Source organism: Plodia interpunctella, chromosome 4 (genome assembly GCF_027563975.2).
Source record: "Plodia interpunctella isolate USDA-ARS_2022_Savannah chromosome 4, ilPloInte3.2, whole genome shotgun sequence".
In the NCBI taxonomy this organism is placed as follows: domain Eukaryota; kingdom Metazoa; phylum Arthropoda; class Insecta; order Lepidoptera; family Pyralidae; genus Plodia; species Plodia interpunctella.
In genome coordinates, this window is record NC_071297.1 from 11,648,137 (window position 1) to 11,673,297 (window position 25,161).

The 25,161-nt window shown below is 37.5% G+C and overlaps 2 protein-coding genes across 6 annotated transcripts in view; one reads left to right on the forward strand and one right to left on the reverse strand.

Annotated features, from left to right (window-relative positions):
* Positions 1-23,535, forward strand: part of LOC128669136 (phosphatidylcholine:ceramide cholinephosphotransferase 2-like) — an 82,908-nt gene extending 59,373 nt beyond the window's left edge. The window contains exons 1-2 of one of the 3 annotated variants that reach the window (XM_053743666.2): positions 17,572-17,976; positions 18,506-23,535. In XM_053743666.2, the coding sequence (XP_053599641.1) occupies positions 18,532-19,848 (1,317 nt within the window). In that variant the 5' untranslated portion in view covers positions 17,572-17,976; positions 18,506-18,531 and the 3' untranslated portion in view covers positions 19,849-23,535. Of the gene's footprint in view, positions 1-17,571; positions 17,977-18,069; positions 18,300-18,505 lie in introns of those variants that run through there. The other 2 variants (XM_053743667.2, XM_053743664.2) reach the window with 2 other exon arrangements.
* Positions 1-25,161, reverse strand: part of LOC128669135 (uncharacterized protein) — a 36,790-nt gene that overhangs the window by 10,088 nt on the left and 1,541 nt on the right. For 2 of the 3 annotated variants that reach the window (XM_053743660.2, XM_053743662.2), the window contains exons 2-5: positions 21,320-21,480; positions 19,906-20,088; positions 11,946-12,044; positions 3,157-3,297 (exon numbers count right to left, since the gene is read on the reverse strand). In XM_053743660.2, coding sequence (XP_053599635.1) covers positions 3,157-3,297; positions 11,946-12,044; positions 19,906-20,088; positions 21,320-21,480 — 584 coding nt within the window. Of the gene's footprint in view, positions 1-3,156; positions 3,298-5,892; positions 6,067-11,945; positions 12,045-19,905; positions 20,089-21,319; positions 21,481-25,161 lie in introns of those variants that run through there. The other variant, XM_053743661.2, reaches the window with a different exon arrangement.

The following is a 25,161-nucleotide window of genomic DNA, read 5'->3' on the forward strand; positions in this document are numbered from 1 at the left end:
TACTTAGCTTGAACTAGTCTTTGAGGGTTCATAAAAAATTAAACATTAAGCAGCGAGAAAACGGGGAATAAATTAGTAACCTGATATTTTATTTTCATATTTTTAATTTCGTAATTCTGAAATCTGAAATTCTTGATTTTAATCTCATTTATATTTTAAATTGCAATGCCCGACATGGTATACATTGTGCTCACCTAGATTATAATGACTGAGGTGACTAAATTACTGAATTACCTTACTGTATGCAATGTAAAAAGCAATAAATGATTTGAATTGAATTGAATATTATAGTAGAAATTAATGCGAACGAAAGACAGAAATATCAGCCATTACTTCCCTTTGCATACACAATGCCAGATACTATAAGGCCAAGCCGACATAGCCAGCCGCGGTATATGGTTCATTTAACCGGAACTACAGCAGTGTTTCCAGTGTTATACAATTTTTTTTAAGTACGGTCAACCCACAAACCAAACCAAATTCATAGCAAACTCGCTTTTTTACCACGCTATAGAGGTCCATGCAGGGTAACGAAACACGCAAACAGCCGTCCTACAAGTAGCTTTTGCTTGGAATTTTGGTCAACACCTGATAACAAATGATTGAAATACCTACCAGTGCGTGCGCACTCATAAATAAATAAGTTAATGGAGCGTCCCGCACCAGTTAATGATGTAACACACAATCAGGCGTACTTTCCGACTTCATAATCATTGTGTTTATTAGTAAAATTCATGGTTATTCACTGGATTCATTCAAAGATCTTAACTCGATTATTTTATTGTAGTTTGCAGTTTATTTATATTGAATCAAAACCACGAGACTGTAATGTTGAACCTCAGCAGCCACACGTGCTCAGTACATATTTAATGATCTGTCTGTTACCTACAATGACCAAGTGAAAATAGGTACATAGCGATGATACTAAAGAAAAATATTAGAATCTTGAAATTCAATGTTTCTCAGCAAATAAAATTCAAAATGTATTCACCAATTAAACATATTTCTCTAATTTTATTTCAAGTACGTGATGATGAACCATGAATCTGATTAGCTCGCAAAATAAATTTTAATACTAATAAAATTAAATGAAATACTTATGTACATACAGTACTATATTATTATAAAGTTTTAATATTTGTTATCTCAAACACGCCCTAACCTCTTGAGAGGAAAAATGTAGTCGTAGAGTTGGGATTGATATAAATTACAGACTTCTTATATCTCGCAATTCCGACAATAGCAGAGCCGCGGGACGCAGCTAGTAATGCCCACATATATAAATATATGATAGGATCCGTATTATCGACACAGCCATAAGGTTGTGTCGATATCGTGTCCTATCATTAGATTGAGCGACTGCGGTCACGTGGCCCGCCACGCACTAGCCCACAGCAGCTTAGTATTGCAATTACTACAATGTTATTTACAAGTGATCGCACTCTTAACGCGCAGGATGTAATAATAACACATAAATACTTGTATACCTTTAGATTTTATGCACCTGTACATCTGTACATACAATAATAATACGTGATTTTCTACCATTTCTTAGAGCCTGTCTACGAGATGGAGGAAATATTTTCTACGAGCTGTGTTCTTATCTGACTTTTGTAATTTGAGCACCAAATAGAATTTAAATTCTATTGCATGTGAAAACTTAATTTATAAAACAAATACACACCTGAACATGTAACCTTCTCCTTTTTTTGGAAGTCGTGTTAAAAATAAGTCAAAATTTGAATTTGGAAATCTGCACATACCGTTCACAACAATAAAATCAGTGATATGGTGTCGACGCATGCCTTTCGACTTTGACAGATAGCGTATCGCGCGATATTAGACAGCAGATAGCCATAGCTCACGTTCCGGAGAAAGTACCTACCGGTGCGCAAAAATGTCGCGTCTCCATCTTCTAACGTTCTCCCAAGTGAGACGAATATCTTCATTGAATGAACATTTTTGACGACAATGACCGCCAGATCAAAGAACTCTCAATCATTTATTTTATGAAATAATTGAGACATGAACTCTTCAAATATTCGTTAACTCTACAGACGTGTCTAAAGTAATTTTTATAGCATAAAACATATTTTAGAAATAAGGAAATCATTTTTAGGTAGTAATGTGTAACAAAAAATTAAACGTAAATAATTATGTAATATTGTGTATTTGTCGTACTTTGGTATTTTTATTTCTTGTCGGGAATACTAGGTACTGCTTTACATATCAATTGTAATTGAGGAAAATAGTTTCAGTTATTATTTAGGTATTAATTAAAATAAATAATATTGTACTGTAGAATGCTTCCATGAGATAATAGAATATAATTAATACCATAATACGACGATACTCAATAATGATATTTACAATGATAATGACACGACATCGATAGTCGTGTGAATGATTCATAAAACACGTCACCTAAAAGAACAAAGTTTAAGGTTAATAATAAATAGACAATACTAATCGGCAGAAACATGCACAGTAAAAAGCTTTTTACTTCCATAGTGTGGTAATGTCCATAGAAACCGCAAGGTTTCCTCATCACCATGTCCCTTATCTCATTATATTACGAGTATCTGCAGCTGGCGCAATATGTCTGTTCTTTCCAAAACCCCCTATTTCTAGTTGTACTTCCTTCCACCCCAACAATGACAACAACAATGTTTCATACAGCAACAAAAACTTCCGAACAATGTATTGGCCACATTGGTCCTCATAAATTTAGCCTAAGAATGCAGCCAAAAGCATCACACAGGTCAGGCCATTCACACAGCTGCGGCAAGCAAATGTAACTTCTCTTTCTTAAAAGACTCAGCATTTCTTTTATGAGGCTTCTTTACCAGTATTTTGTCAGTGATAGTAGTGCTTTATCTAACATAATCTGTAGCGCTATACAGATGTGTAATGTTCCACAAAGATGCGAAGTTTTGGGTCAACACAATACAGAAAAGCAGTTTTAGATAATATTTTCGTGCATTTTTGAAAACATCGAGACTAGACGTCGCTAGTTGCAATTGATTACTTTCAACCGCATCAAATACTCTACTTTTCATTTTCAAATTTCGGTGGGATTCCACGTCCACACCTCGGATCAAACGTATACTACTTTCCGAGTATGAAACATGAAAAATACTTTGACTGATTCCTCACCCTGGAGTCGTATACAGCAGCCAAAGCGTCGTAGCGGATGGAGCCGAGGAAGATGACGGCCTGAGCTGAACAGCCGCGCCCGCGGGCTGCCAGCTCCACGCAGACCATCTCGCCATCCCTTACCACGATGTCGCAGAATACCTGTACAAAACGTTACTCATTACTATTCTGATTCAATTCTGGATTTAAATGAATTCACGATTAGTAAATTCACGATTTTACTAATCGTGAATTTTTAATTTTAGAATGATAGCAATTAATTCAAAACCTTCTCCAATCATATACGTCTGAGTGGCAAAAAAAAGCCTGCAATTGAAATAAATCTCATTTTCAGCTAAGCATCCCTATGTGACATTGACGCTCGACTGCTTTTTATTGGGGACGCTCGTGATGGCTGCATTCTATTTATTTGCACATTTAAACAGAGTGGAAATAAACTCGAGTTACGTCGTTTTTTATTCAGCATCAGAATCGTAAAAAAGAACTCGTTTTATACCTGTCAATATTACCTTGAGGTTTTTTTTTTCCTGGAATGGAAAGACAATACATAAATACCTGAATAGTTGTTACGATTGAACATGGTTTTGAAAACCCCTTCTCTAAATCGAAATAAAACAATGTACTGCTAAAGCCCACTTAACTGTCTGGTCGGGTTATATATGAGGAAAAAACAAACTTAAGTGGCCAGGTGAAGGCGTCGCTACTGTTGTAATATTTTGAAATGTATCTAAGATGTTAACCCGGTATATAAGGTACCTACATACCAAATTTCAAGCAAATCGGTTCAGTAGATTTCGATTGATGCGCGTTCAGACAGACAGACAGACAGGCAGACAAAAATTTCCAATACTATATTTTCGTCATCTATATCAGTAACTAAGTATATTCCATGAAGAATTTTAAAAAATATCCAATGTACAAATATTACCTTTCTTAAATTTTATTATGTATTGATTGATGTCATAGCTGTGAGAATTACCAATAATATCAGTGTACATGTCCGCCATAGACCTTATCTAGAAGTTCGTGCGTTATCAGCGTTATAAATAAACTCGAACCTAACGGAAATATTCATACAGATTGACCACATGCTTTCAAAATTCAGCCAGGACGTGTTTTAAACTTTGATGTTGATTGATTAGGGGCTAAATGAAATAGAATTTCGATGGCCATCAGTTTGGCTATTTATTGAGTTGAAAGTATAGTTTTTTATTTTTTAATACAAAATTAAAGCCGAGGAGACCGAAAGATTAATGATGAGTTCCTTATAGTCAAGACTCCGTTACTATACATACTACGGAATTTGATTCATTCGGGTCGGTTTACATACATTAGACCTGATTGACCTGACATTGATGAACTTAGCAGCCTTTTAGAGCCAGGACCATAACGAGATGATAATCGAATGCAGATAGCCATTTTTTAAATAACAATATTTAACAAAATTAAACACATACAACATCGAAATAATTTTGTCCTCTCAACTATATTTATTTTTCATCACTGTATGATCGTAAAATTGTATATTATTGTTATAAATACAATAGTGAATATGCATGATTTAAAAAAATATTTCAATGGCATTTTCACCTCGCTGAATATGTTTCGAAATAACAATACTCTTCCACGGTGAGATTTTATAAATACGCATAAAACTTCAACAATAAATTAAAAAAAACTTCTAGGTTTGTTATAAATAAAATTCATATATATTGAATCCTGAATTTTACTTGAAAACATCCAACTTGGACCCCAGAGCATCTCAGGGCTCGAACTCTAGCAATGAACATCTTAGATACATATCAAAATCATACATCATTCACACGCATACGAGATGACGAGGTTGCAACACGATATTGAATTACTAGCATACGTGTTGAAGAATTCGCAAAAACCAACCTTCTGTCATTGCGATATGGTTCGAAATTGAATTATGTAATTGTGTGTATAGTATCTGTGGTCAGGATTCAAGGATCTCGCAGAGTCATGCGCGAGCGCCTCCGTCGGCCGGCCGTCATTATATAGATATTATATGAACCTGAATTGCTTTGTTCATAAACCATTTGCACAAAACACATGTTAAACACGTGTTGTTTTAATGACTTCTAACAATATGTTTAAAAAATAACAATATTTTTATTATTACAAAATATTAAAAACAAATTCATAATTACATGGTATTTTAATACCATAGAGAACTGCGACGGGCTGCTAGTTGTATTTACAAAAGCCCAGCTTCTCTATGTTAAAATCATAACCTTACACATTATAATACAAAGTCCTCTACCGCATCTGACTGTCTTAAGAATAGATAAAGTGATTCCTGGGGAAGGTTTAGGGGTATTATTTTAAAATTAAATAATGTTTTTACTGGAGCAAAGCCGGGACGGGCCGCTAGTAAATTATAAATGTAATTATACCTTTCTCAGAAATCACACTATTAGTCAAAACAGTAAAAAATCTGTTCGGTTGTTTTTGAGATCAACGCGTTCATATACAGACAGACGCTACAAGGGCACTTATTTTTATGATATGTAAAGATATCATGCATATCATCGTCCAAAGCCTTATTTCTGTAAGTCAAACATACATATTAACGTCATCTGATCCAGACAATCATAATCATTATATTGTGTAAACATGAGAACTTCCAGTTCTCGTGTTAGATAAATGTTTAGATCTACATGTTTTATTTACCATGACGATATAGACAACAACAAATATCTCACACCTCACCTTTACATCAATGAGGAACATTCATAGACACAAACGGAAAATACCTCACCAAAGAAACAAATTGATAAATTAATTGATTTTAAATTACGCGTAATAAGAGTAGGAGCCGGGACAGGCGCGGACTAGCTGCAAAACTATGTTTATAGTTTCTCTCAACAATTCCTCTCGTATCACACACAAGGTTGGTCGCGTCGCCGGCGCAGTTATCAACTTGTTATTTATTGGATAGATAAGAACAGTCTCGAAGCCAACCCGAGACAAGGACAGCCAGTTTTTGCCCAAACGCCAACAAATGGCGGATAACAAAAACAACATTGCTCATTGTAAACTAATTTGCAATTTAAATTGTTCGCTAGTTTCTGAAAGTACAATTAACGCGCTTAAATTAGTGTCGCTAGTGAATTAATGTTGGGATATAAAGATTAATGTTATTTGAAAATAATAATGAGTTCAATATGTGAGACAGGAAATTTTAAAGAATTTTCTGACAAAATTTTCCAAACTGTAAAGTAGCTCGGTAATCGGAATACAATGTAAATTCACATCTTGTATAGATTTATCTTTGTCTAAGGTAAAATTGAAAACTAAAACATTCATAAATAAATAGCGGAGAATTCGATCATATTATTTTGAACGTGGAAATAAACTATTTACTCACACGCATTTTTCTAGTATGCGCATGTTAGTCACGCAAATGTTAATGTCACAGAACGTCATAGAAGATTACGGGGCACCTAGTGACTGGTACTGGGGCATCCATGTGGGTGAGTCATTCGCACGCCAGTAAACATATCGTGACGAAGCCCACAAGTTGGCAGAGAAGCCACTATCACTTGTCAGTAGTCATTACTATATTTAATTTTGATGAAGTGATTTTTGCCAGCCAACTCATCTGAGAAAACTTATACGTATAATAGCCCAAAAATATCTTGTTGTTAGTATAAATGTGAAAGTAAACGTTTCCGTATTAAAGACTGATTTGGTAGAATTGTAAGCCAAAATTTAATAGTCATAAATTTATTTATTGAACGAAATAAAGATTCGAGAAAAAACATCAAATAAGTACATTATACTTTTATAATATAATAATTTCTTAATTTCGGACATTATCCATAGTGAATGTTAGTAACAATGTTCTTAAGACTATGTTAGTAACTTATTTAAATGAATCTGGGTCCAGTGTTTGAGTATGGGCCCGTCCACCCTTCCAGCAATAACAGAGAGAAGGCTGCTGGGGCTAGCATCCACTCTCCGCATCAGAGAGGCTATCCTTCGCACTATGGCTTGGAAGGTATCCACCCGCACATCTGCAAACATTCCCGATGCGGAACAGTGTCTCGGTAACCCCAACAGCGCCCTCAGCCTGTGTGCCTTCTGTGTATAATTGCGGTCTATAACCGCAAGTGTAAAACACCTGGCAGTATGTCCTAAACACTTTGAGTACATTTAGCAAATCTACGGGCCAACATGTTACATCTGACAGACAGCGCCCTGCGCTCCCGATCCATGTCCAGATCGTCGCTCAGCGTGTCCGTTGCCTAGTGCCCCAGGCACTTGAACTGCGAAACTCGCTTTAGAGGTGTGCCTGCAACTAGGACAGGTGGAACCACCGAATATTCCCTGCCCTTACACTTAAATATTAAAAATTCTCTCTTCGTTGCATTGTACCTGAGGCTATGAGCTTCGGCGTAACGCTCACAAACAGATATCAGACATCTTTTACCCCAATATCAATTCTGAAAAAAAGATAAGAAACGGCAATCACGAAGTATAAAATTTCCACACAGGCGAGAGATTTTAAAAGTAAAAGTGTTGACCTCCTTTTTGATAGACCTGTCGTGATATATATAAGCAAACCGTACAAGATAACCATTGTATGGGAAAGGCGAGATAGCTGGACCGTGGCGGCGAGCGCGAAATAATTGGGCCAACTGGAGCCATTCCAACGATCCCGACCGTTTCCACGCTCGTATGGCCGCCTCAGACTAGGGTTCACAGATTATAACGATCGCTAACATTGTGCAACAATTTTAACGCTACTTCGCTTTATATCGCTCATAATATACCAAAATGAAAAAGTTTATGATGATGATGATGCTCTCACTGAATCCAACGAACGATATAACAATTTTATTTTTCGGATCATAAAGTGGATTAAAGCCTGCATGCAACCTCTATGTGTATGCACGCAGATTAGAGATAAAAGTGTATATATTTTTGAGATTCATATATTCTAGCACATTATAGCAGCTATCAACCCTGGCGGCGACCTACATCTGCTCCAGCGACCCGCACGCGCCCCGCCTATCTTCCCAACTCATTGTTACCTATGAGAACGTTATGTTTTATCAACACGACCTGACGAAATACAACAGCTGCTATTTGCACGCCGCATTTCAAGGTAATGTTTACGTTTGACACGCGCTGTCTAGATCGGCCAGCGTATTCTAGTTGCGTTTGCGACCTACCACACGCACTTCATTTGTCAACAACACGCCCACTTACAGTTTGAATAAAAAGTTTTGCGTACGGTCAAACGTACGGAAAATATGTAAGTTTGAACGATTGTACTTAAATTTATTACTTCTCTAGCTCTCTTAAATCTAAGTATAAGCATATGACTTGGATTAACACATTAGGGTTATTTGTACACCAAAATTCTAACAGAAGCGAAGCTCTGCTATTTCTTTTTCGTATTAAGTGTTAAGCTCTTGTCTATGAAATTTGGAGTATTTGTCACACCTCTCTGTTCTCGGATTCACATTTTAGTATTATTACATAAAGTCTCTTTCATTTATGAAACTTTTATTCTCAATCAGAGTGTTCCTCAACGATGCCTTTAGTTTCACCAGAGTATACAGGCTACTATATGTTTATTTTCTCGCTTAATTGCATAAAAAAGACAAATGAGTTTCGGGTGAAATGACCACGAGTTGACCTCGAGACCTCTTGCATGCATAGCACCTTGAAGGTCGAACAAGACGGGTTCTTTTGTTATTAAAAATTAATAAGCTTTTGGTGACGATTAAGTTGTAACAATCTGATATTTAACAAAAGTGGAACACGGAATCAAACTTTAACAGGCTCTTGGCATCAACATTTTGCTTATACAATAACAGTAAGGTCAAGAAGCTTATAAAACAAAATCTATTACCATAGAAGTAAAAGTAGTATGATTAATTAAGGTAGCGCAATTAATCGCAGGTGATAAAAATGGTCGAATCGAAATCGGCTTTGATGCTTATCGAAATGGTTATTTAATGAACATCATAGCTCGATAAAACCAAACAATAAAACGGGTTTACGAGGTATTACCGTGAACAATACAAATGGCACATTTCAACGGCGCCTGCTCACGTGGCTTGAAAGAGACCGATGCATTGTGTTTGTACCTTGATTAGACGATTGAGTAATTGGATCCAATACCGTAACTAAAGCAAAATTACGGTTATGAGCCCTAATTACTCGTTCATTTGATATGAAGAAGAAGAAGTTAATATAAAATTTTCCCTGTCAATATATCTATCTGACTGTATGGCATAAAAGTAGACCAAGTGAGACCTCGTCCAATTTCGATTTAGTCAATTCGCGATTATAGCTAAATTGAGATTAGTTTAACAGTGATCTAGTCCAATCGCTATGTAGTCTATTGAGCTTCTAACCCATATTTAACTACGATAAAACTACTTGATAAAGAATTTGCAGTCATTATATGGCTTCACCTAACGACGTGTTTGTCCATCAGTTATACAGGGCGCACATAGTATTTGAATGCCTTAATTAATTAATTATTTAATATTCGCCTTGAAAGGAAAATATGAGAGCGAAGCAACAAACTATGACTAGTACAATATCAAAATTACGTTTGACTTATATTCGTTCTGCTGCCAATCCGCGGTAGATAGCGCACCCGCCTGATACCGAGTTAGCCGACATTGAGCTCTACGTGGCGGTAATAACTACTATTTTGAGTGGAGTGATGTGCTGTGCTCAAATTGTTTCGTCCGCGACAGATAATTGCAAGTAATTTGTGCATAAACCTTGGCAGAACCTGAATCTTCACCATTATCTATACACAATAGACTCAACCAACATAATTCTACAGTTAACTCGACGACAATAATTCATATAATTTTATCATTACAATGTTCATGGTTGCAACATAATTTTAAGCATTTGCATTACAAATAGGTCGGTTTATGTGTGTCCTTGTGATGTCGATAGTTTCCCGAAGATTACCGATTACCGACAATCGCTCTTGGCTTTCTATCTACCGGTGTTGAACTATCCATGCGTACTAACAGCTAGTTCTGAGTGCTACGCTTTTGGATATAATTTCAGGTAATTTACTACAAGCCAAAATATAATTATAGATTCTTAGCTATATTCCGCAGCTAGTCCAGCAGTCACAAAAAATAAAATAATAACAGAAATCTTTTTTTAGAAAGATAAGACCTGATTCATGTCATTACTGTTTTAACGCATTGAGAGGCCCCATTTGCTTAGTGCCCGCACTTCAAACCGACACTGCTTTCTACAGTTGCGATGCAGGGACGTCGATGCTTACTTTCACTGACGCGATGAGGCTAGGTCTCGTCTCGGTCTAGGTCGTCTATAAATATAAGATCGAAATAATTAGCGCGACCTTCCATGCGCTGTGGTGCGTGATGAAATTGCCGATATCTATTATGCCGATAAAAATATTGTCATTTGCCTGATATTTTAACACTCACCGAAAAGCAAATAGTATTATGTCTTACTCGTACGTCCAATAATGGTTTGTTAGAATAAGCGTCAACTTTAGCAAGATGTTGTCGATTATTATTGTACATACATATTTGTATCTAGCGGTTACACTATTTATTACAAAACCATATGAAGATCCGTCCCAAGTTCCACAAAATAAGTCAAGAACAGTCAAGAACAGTTCAACTGTACATGAGAATCATTTTTCTATAACTGACAACGTAAATTCAATGTCATGAATTCCGCCTTGAAACTCACGGCCTCATTTATCAGCATTATGGAACAAAACACCGAGATAGCGTCTGTCCAATGACCACTGATTGGCATCTGACACGGCTAGTTCCGTCAATTGGTTACCAATCTACGTCCCGGCTCCCGCGGGACGACATGTCGCTTCGAATTGCTTCGGAATGCTGGGATGAAGGTTAATTTAATTACAGTGTTATATCCCTCTTCGTAGATACATCTCGCTTAATCAATTACATTATTTTGTTAAAATCGGAAAAACACATTTACTAGCTAGCATCCAGGGCTTCAGCGTGGCTTCAAACAATCAGGATCAAAATATTTCCAGTATAGACTTCGCGTAACAATCATCACATCCAATTTTGGAAGTACATTATAATTTATTTGCCCAAATACACAACACACGTGTGTCACGTGTGTGAGCATGAGGTCAGACCCGGCTAATACCTCAACGGGATTTGCCTCTGTCACATCTCGTATGGTCGCCTATCGACCCGTAACTGCCCTACCCCAACGGAGCGAGGACCCAAGCCCAGGTAATTCGCCTCTAAGCTGCGTTGTGATTTTCAAGGAGATTAGCAAGCTTTGCCCGTATTCGTTATATGGTTACTGTCAGGGCAACCCGCGGGCAGTTTAAGCCAGTGATAATAATAACGTAATTACTCACTACTTTTAGTAACTTAACGCACTTCTTCGGTCACATTCGAAACCACCATGGGTAAAAACCAGTATCTAAATGACAACATAATTCGAAATAGGAAAAATTATCAATTCATATGTTTTCCTCTAGATGTGCAAGTCTAATCTCAGAAGCTCATAATTGTGCGTACTATTATTATGAAGTTTTAATATTCCAACAATGACCCGCCATTTAGACATTAATTTACATTACGGATTTGGCCAGTTGAACGTTATATTCGACAGCCAGCTAATCGACTTTACGTACTGAACGTAGCTGAAAAAATCTTATTGCAATAAAAACTTTTTTTTTTCATTGGGCATTGACCCTGCCTGTTAGCTAAAAATCATGCAATAACCAGACGCAATGACAGTGAGCTCACCTCATCAAAGTTGTCCACCATGAAGCAGATATGTGGGTAGGTCATCTCTTCACCCTCTCCCTTCGTGTCCATCTTGCGGCGGGACGGCGACGCGTACACCTGATTGAAATGGACATTTATTTCAGTAAATTAAATAAGAACATCTTATACGAATTTAATTTATGCCATTCATTTCTATCAATTTTGCATGGCTCATACCATGCAAAATTATTTATAGAAACAACATCATTGTTGTTTGGCAAGCTACAGTTTGGACTTTTTTTACTGCTTGTACTTTATACCCGGGACAACACATGTCATGAATTCCATTGTTTCTCTAGTTACAAATATTTGTAATGACTATTTATTTTTGTTAGCAAAGAGTTACTAATTGAGAAAAAAAAACAAACAATATAAGTAAACAAAGACATCATAATGTAACGCCTGTTGTTGTTTAACCTCTGCAATACAAACTGACATTGAACGTGAAAGATTTGAAAACAAACATCGAGTCGCCAGGTGGAGCGCGTGGCGCAGTGAAGGACGGTCATAACGTAAACATTAAACACGATGGAGAAAAATCCGGTGTAAACTGGCGAAAATGTGACGGTTTCTGGCACAAACTGCAATATTGCACCCTGGGGTAACAATACAAAAGTTTGCTTATGACCGATGGTGTTGCTGCCAACACAAAGTAGATTTATTATTTTTTAATTTTAATAAGGTTGTTACTCTGAATTTTTTTCCGCCACGAAGTCTGTCAAATGTGTGTCCCAATTAATATAAAAATATAAAACAAGATCCTAACAGATGGTAGCTACTGATAGTAGTACTTCTACTACTATACATCATATGGTACCAGCCCTGTTCTGTTCCTCCAGTGTGTACTGAATCTCATACCATACCAAATTCAAATTATTTATTGCTTTTTACAATTTTTACAATTCCACGATCTTATTTCGTCGAAAGATTTCGCTATTTATGCTCATAAGTTCTCGCGTTTATAACATTGGGCGCCTCGTAGTAAAGCCAATAAAACAACATCACATCAATAATACATAAAACGTCTGATACAAGTATAAAGTGTCTCAAAATATACTCGTATCTCTGGCAAGCGAGCGTGAACTCTTTGTTTATGCGTGGTGCAAAACACCAGCTGTGGATGTACGAGTGCAATATTACTGTGCATAAGAGTAGGTGCTCAGTATTTTTTTATGTTAATAAAGAATTTAAATTTTGATTTTTGTAAAATGGTTAAAATTGAATTATTATTTTAAATGCATGCATATTTTTTCATTGGTTAATTTGAATTTTATTTATTTATAATCAATAATTAATATAATTCTAATCATTAAATGTTATGTGGTAATTGTGGTAAATACTTAAATAAAATAAATTATTTTAATATTTAAACTTTATTTTATTTCATTAAATTTTATTTTTCCAAGACTATAATAATTAATGTAGGATTGTTTATCCTAATAAACAATTCAATAAAGGCTTTATAATTATAAGACTGTCGAATGCGAATCTGAGAGGCTGAGAAGTTCCCAAAATTTTTAATCAATAACAGATAATTGTTCATGTTTCATTCATCTCATGATCATTGAAAGTTGCAAAATAACAAAGAACAAATCGACAATTTAGAAATTACAATTAAGCAATAGTAATTCATTGGTATTTAAAGTGTAAACTGCGTCAATGTTACGAGTATTAATGTCTTATAAAATAAAGCATCAATTGACATAAGCAACAATTGCAATTGAAATCATCAATGGTTGTTGACAGATCATGAACACTGATCAAGTCCGCTGAACAGGCCTTGAGAGGATATAAATAAACATTAGCAAGACTGTTCCCCTGGCGGAATGCGCCCCCTCGACTGGTGATAAGATGTGATGAGTAACGCTTGACGTAAGAGGAGCATTGATTTGTCTCCAGCCATCACGCCACTGGCGAGTGATCTAGGGTTACCACCATACCAGGCTACATCATCAAGCATTACTTTTGAAACCTTAACAATTTTTTTGTAATATCTGGTATTGAAGAGTTCCTGTGGCCACCTTCCATCAGTACCATCAATGTCAAAATGACAAGGCGACGAGCAAGGTGTATCAGTATTGATATTATAACGTTTAAATATTTTTCTACATCCTTTTTACTATACCGTGTTATTCTCATCCTTGACATGGGCAAAATCATAGTTTTGGCGAACGATGGCGCCGTGACATAAAAAACAAGGCTTACTAAATGACGAGACCCGGCAACACCTTGAAATTACTAGTTCTTGTAGGTTTAAAGGCATAACCAAACAAAACTTTAAGAGTGGGTTACACCAGTCAACGCAAAGTACGCCAATATATCTAAACGATGGCGGCGCAGGTTAAAGTTTTCGTCAAAGTTGACTGGTACAACCCACTCTTGTTGTATTTCTCGTGAATCTAAGTTAAAATTTGAGGTGCTATCAACAGGATTTCCATTTCTATCATCAGGCAGCCCTGGAAGCCGGAGACAGCAATCAACCTCCGCGCAATATATTCACAAAGACATATCATTTGATTGTTGCATAGCGAAGTCTGCGAACAATATGGCTTGATCTACAACGTGCGTTTACACATACATTACGATTTATAAAATATTAAGGAGAAGTATACGGAACTAACAAAATGTAGGGGCATTTATCAATATCACTAGATTTCAAGCAGCACTTCAGCATGAGCATGTGCCTGCAAACAACTGGGCGCCCGTTGGGCTCGTGCTTCATCACTATAGTATAGAAACACCGAAGGTTTTAGACTTTGGGTTTCAAAAGATCTAATTGTTTGTATGAAATGCCTTTCGTATCATAAAACTGTGTGTGATAGGGCGCCACAGTAGGGCGTCCCGGCGCGACACCATGCAATCAAATGTAAGTACATTACTGGTGCACACATCGGTCTTCGCTATGCTATCTTCTAACGAGATCATGGAGAGATACATAAAGCCAACAGGAGGGGACAATATTTGAAAACATAAAAATCTATGAAAAGATTTGATTAAAAAAAAATTACAAACAAAAATAAACAATTCCGGAAAATTCGAAATAATTTCAATAGCTTAAACGTCATTCCTTTATTTAAGAGATGCCATTTTCCGGCAATATCAGCCGTTATCTGTCGCTTATCTGTTCGTTGTCTGATACTCTGATATGATAAATAAGAATTCATTTCATCAAAATGTCCTAAATCTGTAGGTGTACGTACCGTCGAGTCTCGAGCCAGCCTACTTCAATGTTTCATGCAGTTGTTAAAGTGGGTTTTGTGTAACAACTGAACTATGTAACTACGCAGTTTGGCGAACAAACTTATTCGCAAATAATTAATTTTAATAGCCCAATTAGGAATACGCGCACATATATATTAGTACTCAATAAATAAGTACTACCATGATTTCATTTTACAAATAACTCTAAAGAAAACGAGAAAACGAGATATACGTTCCCGGTTAGACAGAGCCGATGTAGACTTTGAGGTGGTATGGTAGGCTCCGTATACTCATAAACACAATACAAGCGATACTCACATAAGCAATATTGATATTTTAACTTGTATGAATTTAATTACGTCTAAGTCTTTTCCTACTATCTTAAAACACTATATAATAATCTAAATGAAACTAGTCCATTATGGAAAAATATATTCGCAAATTCTTATCTATTCGAGAAACTTATTAAAAGATAAATCTCGATATGTAGTTATTTGCCACATACATTAAATTACTCATCGACGTTGATCACAAACAAGATGATTCATAGCATGTCATCCGATCGTGCGAGACGTTACTTACAGTTGTCATACATAGAAATAATGTAAGACACAATAATGGTAAGCCCTTCTGGCATGATAGGGACCAACACTGTTCAAATCAGTTTCTTTCGGCATTTTTTCTCAACAGTGCCAGTAGTTTGTAGCTTGTGAGAAATTACTATTTAATATAAATTTTCACGTGAAAAAGTGCCTGTGAAGATCTATTTTTTTAATAAACGATTTGATTTGATTTAGACTACACTAATCTAATTTATTGGGACATCTAGAAATTGGAATGGCATTTTACTGACCATCTTCTTTACATCTATACATCTTCGGGGAATTATTATTATAGTTAATAATAATACTCAAAAATATTAAATTAATCATTAAATTCAATATTTTATCTAATAATTTTACCTTTATCTGAGCTGTTATGGTCATATCACCTTGTGTCCTATGTAAAGCATTCAATTCGCTACACCCACACATAGCACGGCTATAGAAATCGGATGCGGTAGCTTTATTGTCAGATGAATACAATGGAGTATTTTTTTTTATCTCTGCTTAACTTAACAAAGTTCATATGAATAATCATCCACTTCGAGTCCGCGAGGAAATTATTCGCCCGTGGACCAGATTTGGGACACAAAGTAGTGTCTTACACAGAAATAGAAATCAGACTTATAGTTTAGAATGTATTTTTATTTTTGGCCTAAATAAACAGTTGCACTAAAGCATCGCGAAGTTAGATTAGTGCAACATTGTGTAACGACTAGTCGTGTGGCAATCCAAGTCGGTGCAAGCACCCGAAGCCAGTTTTACGCGCGGTAATAACCGTTTGATGGGCTACAATTGTTTTCTACTAGTGGCGCCTCGGGGCTCTGTCTAAGCCCATTTTCCTGACATGTGTCTGGGCCATATGAGTATAGAGGGTGACTATCAGTCAGATATGAAAAATTCTTTGTATGGTAATCTGATTCGTGTGATCCACTATGACACAAGGGCACGATCACATATAAAATTGTATTTATGAGTCTTTCTACGTGTATTTATTACTTTGTATTTTGGCTGTGAGTTTTTGTGGTACAAATTTATTTGTAATTTAGTTCTATCTAAAATCCCGAATATCCAAAGCAACTACGCAATGCTTTGTAAGCTGAGGAATATAGAAACTTGGAGTGAATTGTCGGCCATGGCACGCCATGGTGAACCCAAACAGTGGGTTCGGCAGGAAGCGCGTCCGCCATCTGCAGGGTTCCGCAGATTATAAATATCCGACTGGTTTACCGATAACAGACGCTGATAACGACCAGAGGCGTAAGGTCCCAAATAACTTATTGTACAAAAAATATATTATTTTTATTTTCCTGACGTTTTAACAATGTCTGTATTTAGGATCGAATGTCCGCTTAGAAAATTTAACCATGTCACAGGGCAAAAACATAAACGTATATAGTAGGAGCAAATTATCAAAATTATTTACTTGTTATCTGATTATATGTAACTAATTAAAAAATATACACAAACCTAAATACAATGATAGGTTGTCGTGCACAATATGTTAGGCACTGAAATTGGACTTGGCCAGAGCATGACCGTGCATGTAAAAGATTTTGTTCATACACCTCGGCTTAATCCACAAATAAAATCTAAAACTATTGTCAACTCGATTCTTAAAAGGGAGATAAATAAAATATGAGCGGAACAATGAACCGAATCAGAACACATGCACCGAGTAGGGCGGGAGCCGGAGCGAGGGGCGCGGGGAAGCAAGGCAAGCCGGGGCGCGAGCGAGAGAGGCGGCGTGCGCCAGCGGAGGGGCCGCGTGACGTCACAGCGCGTAATTATTTCCATTGAGCCGAGTTCCGGCGAAGGCGCCCGACGCCACCCGAACCTGTGGCCCGACCGCCCCGCGCCCGAAGCCAACCAGTGCTACAGCTATTCTAGTACGCGGCCGCCACTTAACACGCGCACTCCATACAATGCAACTAGCTTGTAAATCGTAATAAATCGTACCGCGAAACAGCCTGAGCCGTTCCGTGTGATACTACAGTGTTCGCGCCCTGTGTTCACCCACCAAAGCTCGCGACCCGTCCTTTAGTGCCGTTAGTGCAGTGAAGTGTGTGCGTTTTCCATTTCGACCTCGTTTACGCGTCTGTATGATTTAACTGGACGCCAACCCGGCTTTCTATCGGGCACATAGGACGGCGACGCCGAATCGATGAGCACTCGCTCGCCAGAATGACAGCTCGCCCATTGATCGGGTGAGTGCCAGCAACGTGTCTTCAACTCGTTAATGAAAACTGCTATGTTGTCTGTCGACGGCGAAGAGAAATCGTTCGGCCGAGCCGTTTATTTGTGTCCCACTGGCATTTGGAGATCGCGATGGTCGCGTCCCAACATCAAACATTGGATTTGTGTACATATTTACAATCATCTGACTTGAATAGAGGTGGGCCTCCGCGCTTCATCTCGGCCTTCGGTCTTTGAACTTTAATTCCACCTCGCTGCATCGTGCTCGTGCGATGACAGTTCCAGAAATATCACCGCGATAATTAATGATTACTACAAAAACAGACACTGCCATGTACGTTACAAATAGAAAACCCTAATCAGTGCAGAGTTAATGAATGCTAATTAATAAGTGGGCATTTCCAAACTTTACCGAAATTTGAAACATACATTAAACGTGACAATATTTTAATCAGACATGCCTATTGATTGATAATCATTAAATCGTAATTAACAAAGTGCGTAAACAAGAATTAAATTTACCTTTTCTCTAAATTCCAGGTTCATTTCAACCCAATGGTGATTGGATGACTATATCCACCCGCTCCCTAGACAAGGATTCCTCGCCACCAAAGCAGATCAACTTCGCGGAGCCGTTGGTCGAGTCGGTGCGCGTGTACCTGGCCAATGAGCAGCCGTCCAAGCAGCTAGCACTGCTCCCGCGGCCGCCCAGCCCGCCGCCAGACCCAGAGCCTCGCTGCGATGTCGACATAGCCTCCCACACCGCGCAAGACGAAATCAAAGGCATCAACTTCGAGCGGCTCAAACGGAATGACCTGAACAACAACGCGTCGCGACAGAGCGCCGAAGCAGCGCGCCCCATCCCCGACATGCCGAGCCAGGCCGAGCTGATGCAGCGGCAGCCGCTGCTGGCGCGCCAAGCTAAGAAGGACGCGCCGCAGCCCGCCACGGACGAGTCCGACCCCGACCAGGAGGCGTCGCCCCAACGCACCGGGGACTTCATTGTAGAAATCCCCGCCGGCACCGTCCGGGAAGAACGTTACCCCAAAGAAATATGGAAAACTATAATTTCCTTCTTTTTCCTGTTTATCTGTGTGTGTATAAACATGATGTCACTCTCGCTTGTTCATGAGCGATTACCAGACCGAAACAAGACAGAACCATTAAACGATATTGTCCTCGAGAACATCGGGCCGGCCGACTGGGGGCTCGCAGTCTCCGAGTACCTCATCATGGTGTCCACGACCGTCGCCATGTTGGTCGTCGTGTTCCATAAACACCGGTTCATCGTGTCACGCCGGATGTTCTTCATCATCGGTCTGCTGTACCTGTACCGCTCTATCACTATGTTTGTGACTGTGTTACCTGTATCCAGTAAAACCTACTTCTGCAGTCCGAAAGAAGATAATGTCACGTCACTCATAATAATCAAGAGAATGTTCTATTTAATATCAGGATTCGGACTGTCGATAAATGGCAAGCACACATATTGTGGTGATTTCATATATTCGGGTCACACGATGATCCTAGTGTTAAGTTACCTTGTTGTGGCGGAGTATTCGCCGAAGAAACTGTGGCCGGTGCATTGGGCGATGTGGGGCTCGGCGCTGTTGGGAGTGTCTTTCGTGCTGCTAGCTCACGGCCATTACACAGTGGATGTAGTGATCGCGTACTACATCACGACGCGGCTGTTCTGGACGTTCCATTCATTGCTGGTGACACCGCACCGGGCCGGCAACGGCTACAACCACTACATGATCCAGCGGGAGTGGTGGTACTGGCTGTTCACGTACCTAGAAAGGAATGTGCGCGGGCCGGTACCACGAAGGTACGACTGGCCGCTACCATGGCCGAGGACCAAACTGTTCTCGCGGCTCAGCTAGTGACGCGCGCGCGCGCTGCCGCCGCCGGAGGACGTATGACGCCTGTCCATCGCTCACCTTCTGCGAATGCCGCTTCAGTACTTGCAGCTCCTTGGGACTGGTCCGTGTGCAGATAGCCAGCGTGAGCGTGTAGTCGAACTGATGCACGATCAGGTTCAAGTACACCGTCTCCTCCCAGTCTATCTCTGGATCTCCGATGGGCAACTTCTTGGAATCCTTGCGGAAAACCTCCACATCCGTCTGAAAACATGCAGGTGGTTTAGTGACGAGGAACGTACAGGATTATCAGTGAGAACTCGGGCGTCGCGTTGAGTTTCAAATGTGATAACAGTTAACTTAATAAGTGAGCTCACCACCTAATGCAATTTACTTTAGGTTCTAAGACCTAGTGTCTGCTTTTATTGTTGATAGAACTATAAGACTTTTTATTTCAACTTGACAAAGAACAATAATCGAACTATTAACATCGCGGTTGTTAGGATTTTTGTTTTTGTAAATGTATATTTTATAAGTGGTCATCGAACCATGGATTTCGAGTTTAAGAAGCTACTATTTAATAGCAAAATGTACTGTGATTAGTGAACGAGTAGGCGGAGCGAGCGCGATTGTGATCGCGGACAAACTGTAGAGCGTAGTCGTCGTCCTAAGTACATATTGTAAGAAAAACATATTTTTATATTGTTTAAAATAAAAGTACATAACTGTTGTTAACACATAATTTTTGTATTTCCAAAGATTTGTCTAATAGAATTTTGTAACAATCATCCATATGGTGCTAAACTAGAAATTAAAAAGAATTTTCATCCACTAACATAAGTACTTAATTGCACCAGAAGTACGCAGAACATTCCTCGTGGTCACAACTCACTACTGTTACAAAAATATACAATGTCATGAATAGACTAGTGCATACATTCGGGAGAGTAAATGAGAGAAATCGACACACTTTTGATAATAAACTTGAAATAGAATGTAATAGAAACCGGCAGTCGAGGGTTCCGCTGCCTCTAATTCAATTACTTTAATTAACTGATGTCGTATTCGCTAATAGATTTACTGGCAATGCGCAACAATTGTAGGTCGACAGTAAGTCTGAAAATTTTTGATAACTATACATTCATCAGTGTATTTTTTAGTGGTAACCTTTGTATCGACCACTGATATTGATATAATTGGCGTGGTGCTGTAATGGGAAGTTGTTTTGTCTTCATTGAAATGCTAATGTAAATAATGTTTATTGCAATATTGTTACAAAATCTATTGTTATCGCTAAATCTGACGTAAATGAAAATATAGAAGTTTTATTACTAGACATCTTTATTATTTCAAATAAACTCTCAAAAACTAAAAATGTTTTAGTTTCTAGAAATTTGGAATTTATCAAAATTTAAAATAAGATTGAGAGTTCTAATACGAGTAGATGTACAAAAATATTAGCATTTCAACTTTGCAAGTATCTGGAGAGACTCACCTCGTACTTGGGCAGATATCTGGACGAGCCCTTGACGTGGCGTTTCCTGACGAAGAAGAGGAGGTCGTCGCAGTCGATGGCTCTCTCCTCCTGGAACAGGAAGTGCCGCACGAACAGGTCCGTCCAGTACGTCGTCCCTTGCAGCACCACGAACCCGCAATCTGAAACATTTCCACATGTTCACATCTGTTCCCACTAGTTTCTATTGGTAATATATTAAGTATGTTCTGCGATTCTAAGCAGGAACTTTGTCAAATCAAATTCATTTTAACGTTTAATTTGACAAAGTCTATAAATATGTTTGTGTGAGGGTTGAATTTTGTAGTATGAACTTGACTGTAGTGTTCGATGTTATACGTGGAATTCGCTTCTCAGTCTCTGTATGTAATGCGAAGTGCCTTTAGTGTTAATGTGACTGGGATGTGCTCCACTGAACTTCTTGTCTGAACAATTTAATGTATTCATATAATTTTATCGTCGTTATATTGATAGAGAGAGTTCTTGTTATTATTATAATTTTTATCACTTTTTTGGGGGTCATATTATACTCCGTGCGTCCGATCTACTAGGACTTTGTGCTTTCATTGTTGTAAGATAAAAGTCTCTCAAAATCAAATCATGTACGTATTGATACAAATCATAAAATAGAAAAGAACTTGCAAGGTCCACAAGTTTCTGTAGATGCGACTTCAGTCAGTAATGTCCCAGCGTTCAGTCGCACAAAACTTCGCCACGCCACGCGCCCTAGTGCATACAAAATCGCATTTTCTTGTTTGTATATTTATTAATGTAAATGTTTATACACACATAATTTATTTGTCAATATTTTGATTATTACGTAGATTTTAATATTAACTTTAATGAACAAACCTGGTAATATTTACCGTTGATTTACAAGGCAAATCCTAGATATCAAATTGTGAAAATAAATGTATATTCCTAATAAATGTTACGAAATGTATCGTTATTATGAAGGGTCTAGTTTTAGACAAGTACATTTTTAAAACAAAGAGTACATTTATTTTTTAAAAACAATAAGTACTGAACAAATGTTAGTATAGGTCCAGGTAATTCTGAATCTCAGAATATTATGTCAGCTGTATATATCGGCTTTATGTACGATGACGTAATCGAAACCACATAATAATCTGTAAATTTGTGCTGTTGTATTGAGACTATGTTTAATTGATTACATAGAGATTAATTTACCTGCCGAACTGGTTGGCTAATACTAATATTGCCTGAAGTACGAAATAGTCTAAAGAGCAAATATAAATAGCCTTAATTAAACATAAGACTTGTATCCTTTTGCTAAGCACAACGTCTTGCAAGTTAGTGTTGCCATTAGTTAAGAGATGCGAGGAACTGCACTAATTAAGATTAATTTTTGTCATAACAATGCAAATCTCATTTACTGTGTGCGCGAACAAATAGAACTTCTGCACGCGTCATGACGCTCTATTCAACAAATTAACTTATCAAAGCAGTTTTATGAGGCTAAAATGTACCTAATTTATTTATTTGTCGAGTAAACATAATTTCCATTTTGTCGTTATTCACATTCTCAAATGTAATGTATCTGCCTACCTAAAATGGTGATACTTACAAATATTTTCGAGCACTCACTTGTACCAATGTACCTACGCCTTACATTCCTTCGATGATGTTTATGATTTATTATTCGATGTCTATATAACCGCCAGTAATTATTTCCGCTCAAATGTACTCACAATTATAATGAACTTGCGAAATATTTTAGATTATAATTCTAGTGGCTTGTCAAGTTCCCTGACCATAATTTTAAAGAATATATAATATGTGTCATAGGGAACATGTTAAGATACTGTAGGGCTCTCATTCCCAAAATGCGAAATAAGTTTCATTAATATACATTCCTATTTAGCGCATGTTTCCCAAAAAATGGAAAAAATAACATGTGGATGATAATAGTCTAATTTTGTCTTTACATAGCTATATTGTTTTGTAACCGATTTGGATAACACGAAACTTATATAAAATCTACTTTTGTTTTATATATATATATAGAATTTTTGATAGCTTTTAACAAGATTGAAATAAAAGTTCACAGAGCTAATTTTTGTGAATATTCAGTTGGTTACAAAACAGCATATGTAAGAATAAATAGACATTAGAATACTGTATATTTATATCAATGCTGTTGTACATTAAAGTTCAATAAATGTGTTTTCTTATTATGTACCGTTTTATTTTTACCAAATAACCTATAGTTACTACATAATTTAAATAATATTTCACATAAATATTGAAATGTCACATAAGAACTACCAGAAAGCGCCAGGTTCACACCATACTGTTTAGTGAAAATATGGCAAAAAAAACGCCTACAACTACCTAGCAATGGCGGTGCTCGGGCGCCCAATCTGACGGTAATCCAGGCCAGTGCCACATCTTCATTCTTTACAGGGAAGACAATGTTAAGTTAAAACAAATGAAGATATCATTAGTAACGGCCGTCTGTCGTCAGGGATAACATAGGTGCCAACGGTCTGATGATTAGGGATACCAAAGACTAAGTGAAGGAGAAAAACTAGGAAAGTGGACCCTGCCATCAGATGCTCCATGTCTGAGAAAGAGATGAGAGAGAGAGAGAGAGCCGGCCAGGGGCCTGTGGCGTTTGCTGAACTTTGTCAGTCCCAATGAGGGTTTTCTCAGCAGTAATGAACTTCCTACTATAAGTCAGCTAATAAGCAAGTTTCCTCGCAAAGTTTAATGAAAATTCACGTACATTATTTACGCGGCGGTAGTAGGTAACAGCAAATCAACTTAGTACCCAAATTCATTTGGGTAGGTTGAATTCGTGTTGACCTGTACATGAGTGATATATAATCTCAAAAGAACATGTCGGGATACCAATGCCACATATGGGATACCAATGCCCTTCCAAGCGAAAGTGGAGCGCTTAGCCGACAGAACTATCAACTATCTGCTTCCGTATCCTACTGTATATTACTGTAACTAAGTATCAAAGTAGTAAGTATCCAGCGTGATATAGATTGCAGGATTGTATCAAATATTTTCCTGTAATAAAGATAATCCCCATGAGTCACCCTACAAATGGTCGTCCAATGAAAGGAGGCGCAAATGACGACGTAGGAGTAAGGCGTAAGAAGCGCGGGCTGCAAAAGGATTTGTTTGCTCGGGCGCTTTAACAATTAAAAAAGTGTTGGTCAGTATGAAATCCTTATTCTGTTACACAACAGAGAATTTTCTTTAACACACTTTGGGTGCATTAGGTTGAATGTTGAATGTCACATATCAAAAGGAATAAAAGTACTCCACTGTTATATTTAGTTTTTTTTTTCTACACCCATTTGAACGAGAGGTAAGCATCTCACAATCAGAATTACTGGAGCCAATATTTCAAAAGAAAAATATATTTTCATAAAACAAGTTATCTGGCAAAGCAACTTTCTCATGAAACCATGGATCATAAACATGTTTATTATTATTGAAAAGTAATGATAATTATTTCCTATGCAATACATGGCAATAAATTTATTCTTTTTTCTAGTTCTAAGTATTTAATAGGGTGAATGAAATAACTAGGGTTCAAATTTAATATTATTAAATAAAGAAAAAATTACAAAACATCTTATTATTTATCTACCTTTTATTTACCTAGCATTAAAATCAGGATAGTCCCAATATATAATCCTAACTAATATTATAAATGTGAAAGTAAGTTTGTTCATTTGTTTGTTTTCTCTTGACGCTCTATCTACTCAACCAATCTTCTTGAAATTTTGCATATATGTAGTTTGAAGTATGGAGAAGAACATAAGGTTCCTTTCATTCCGAAA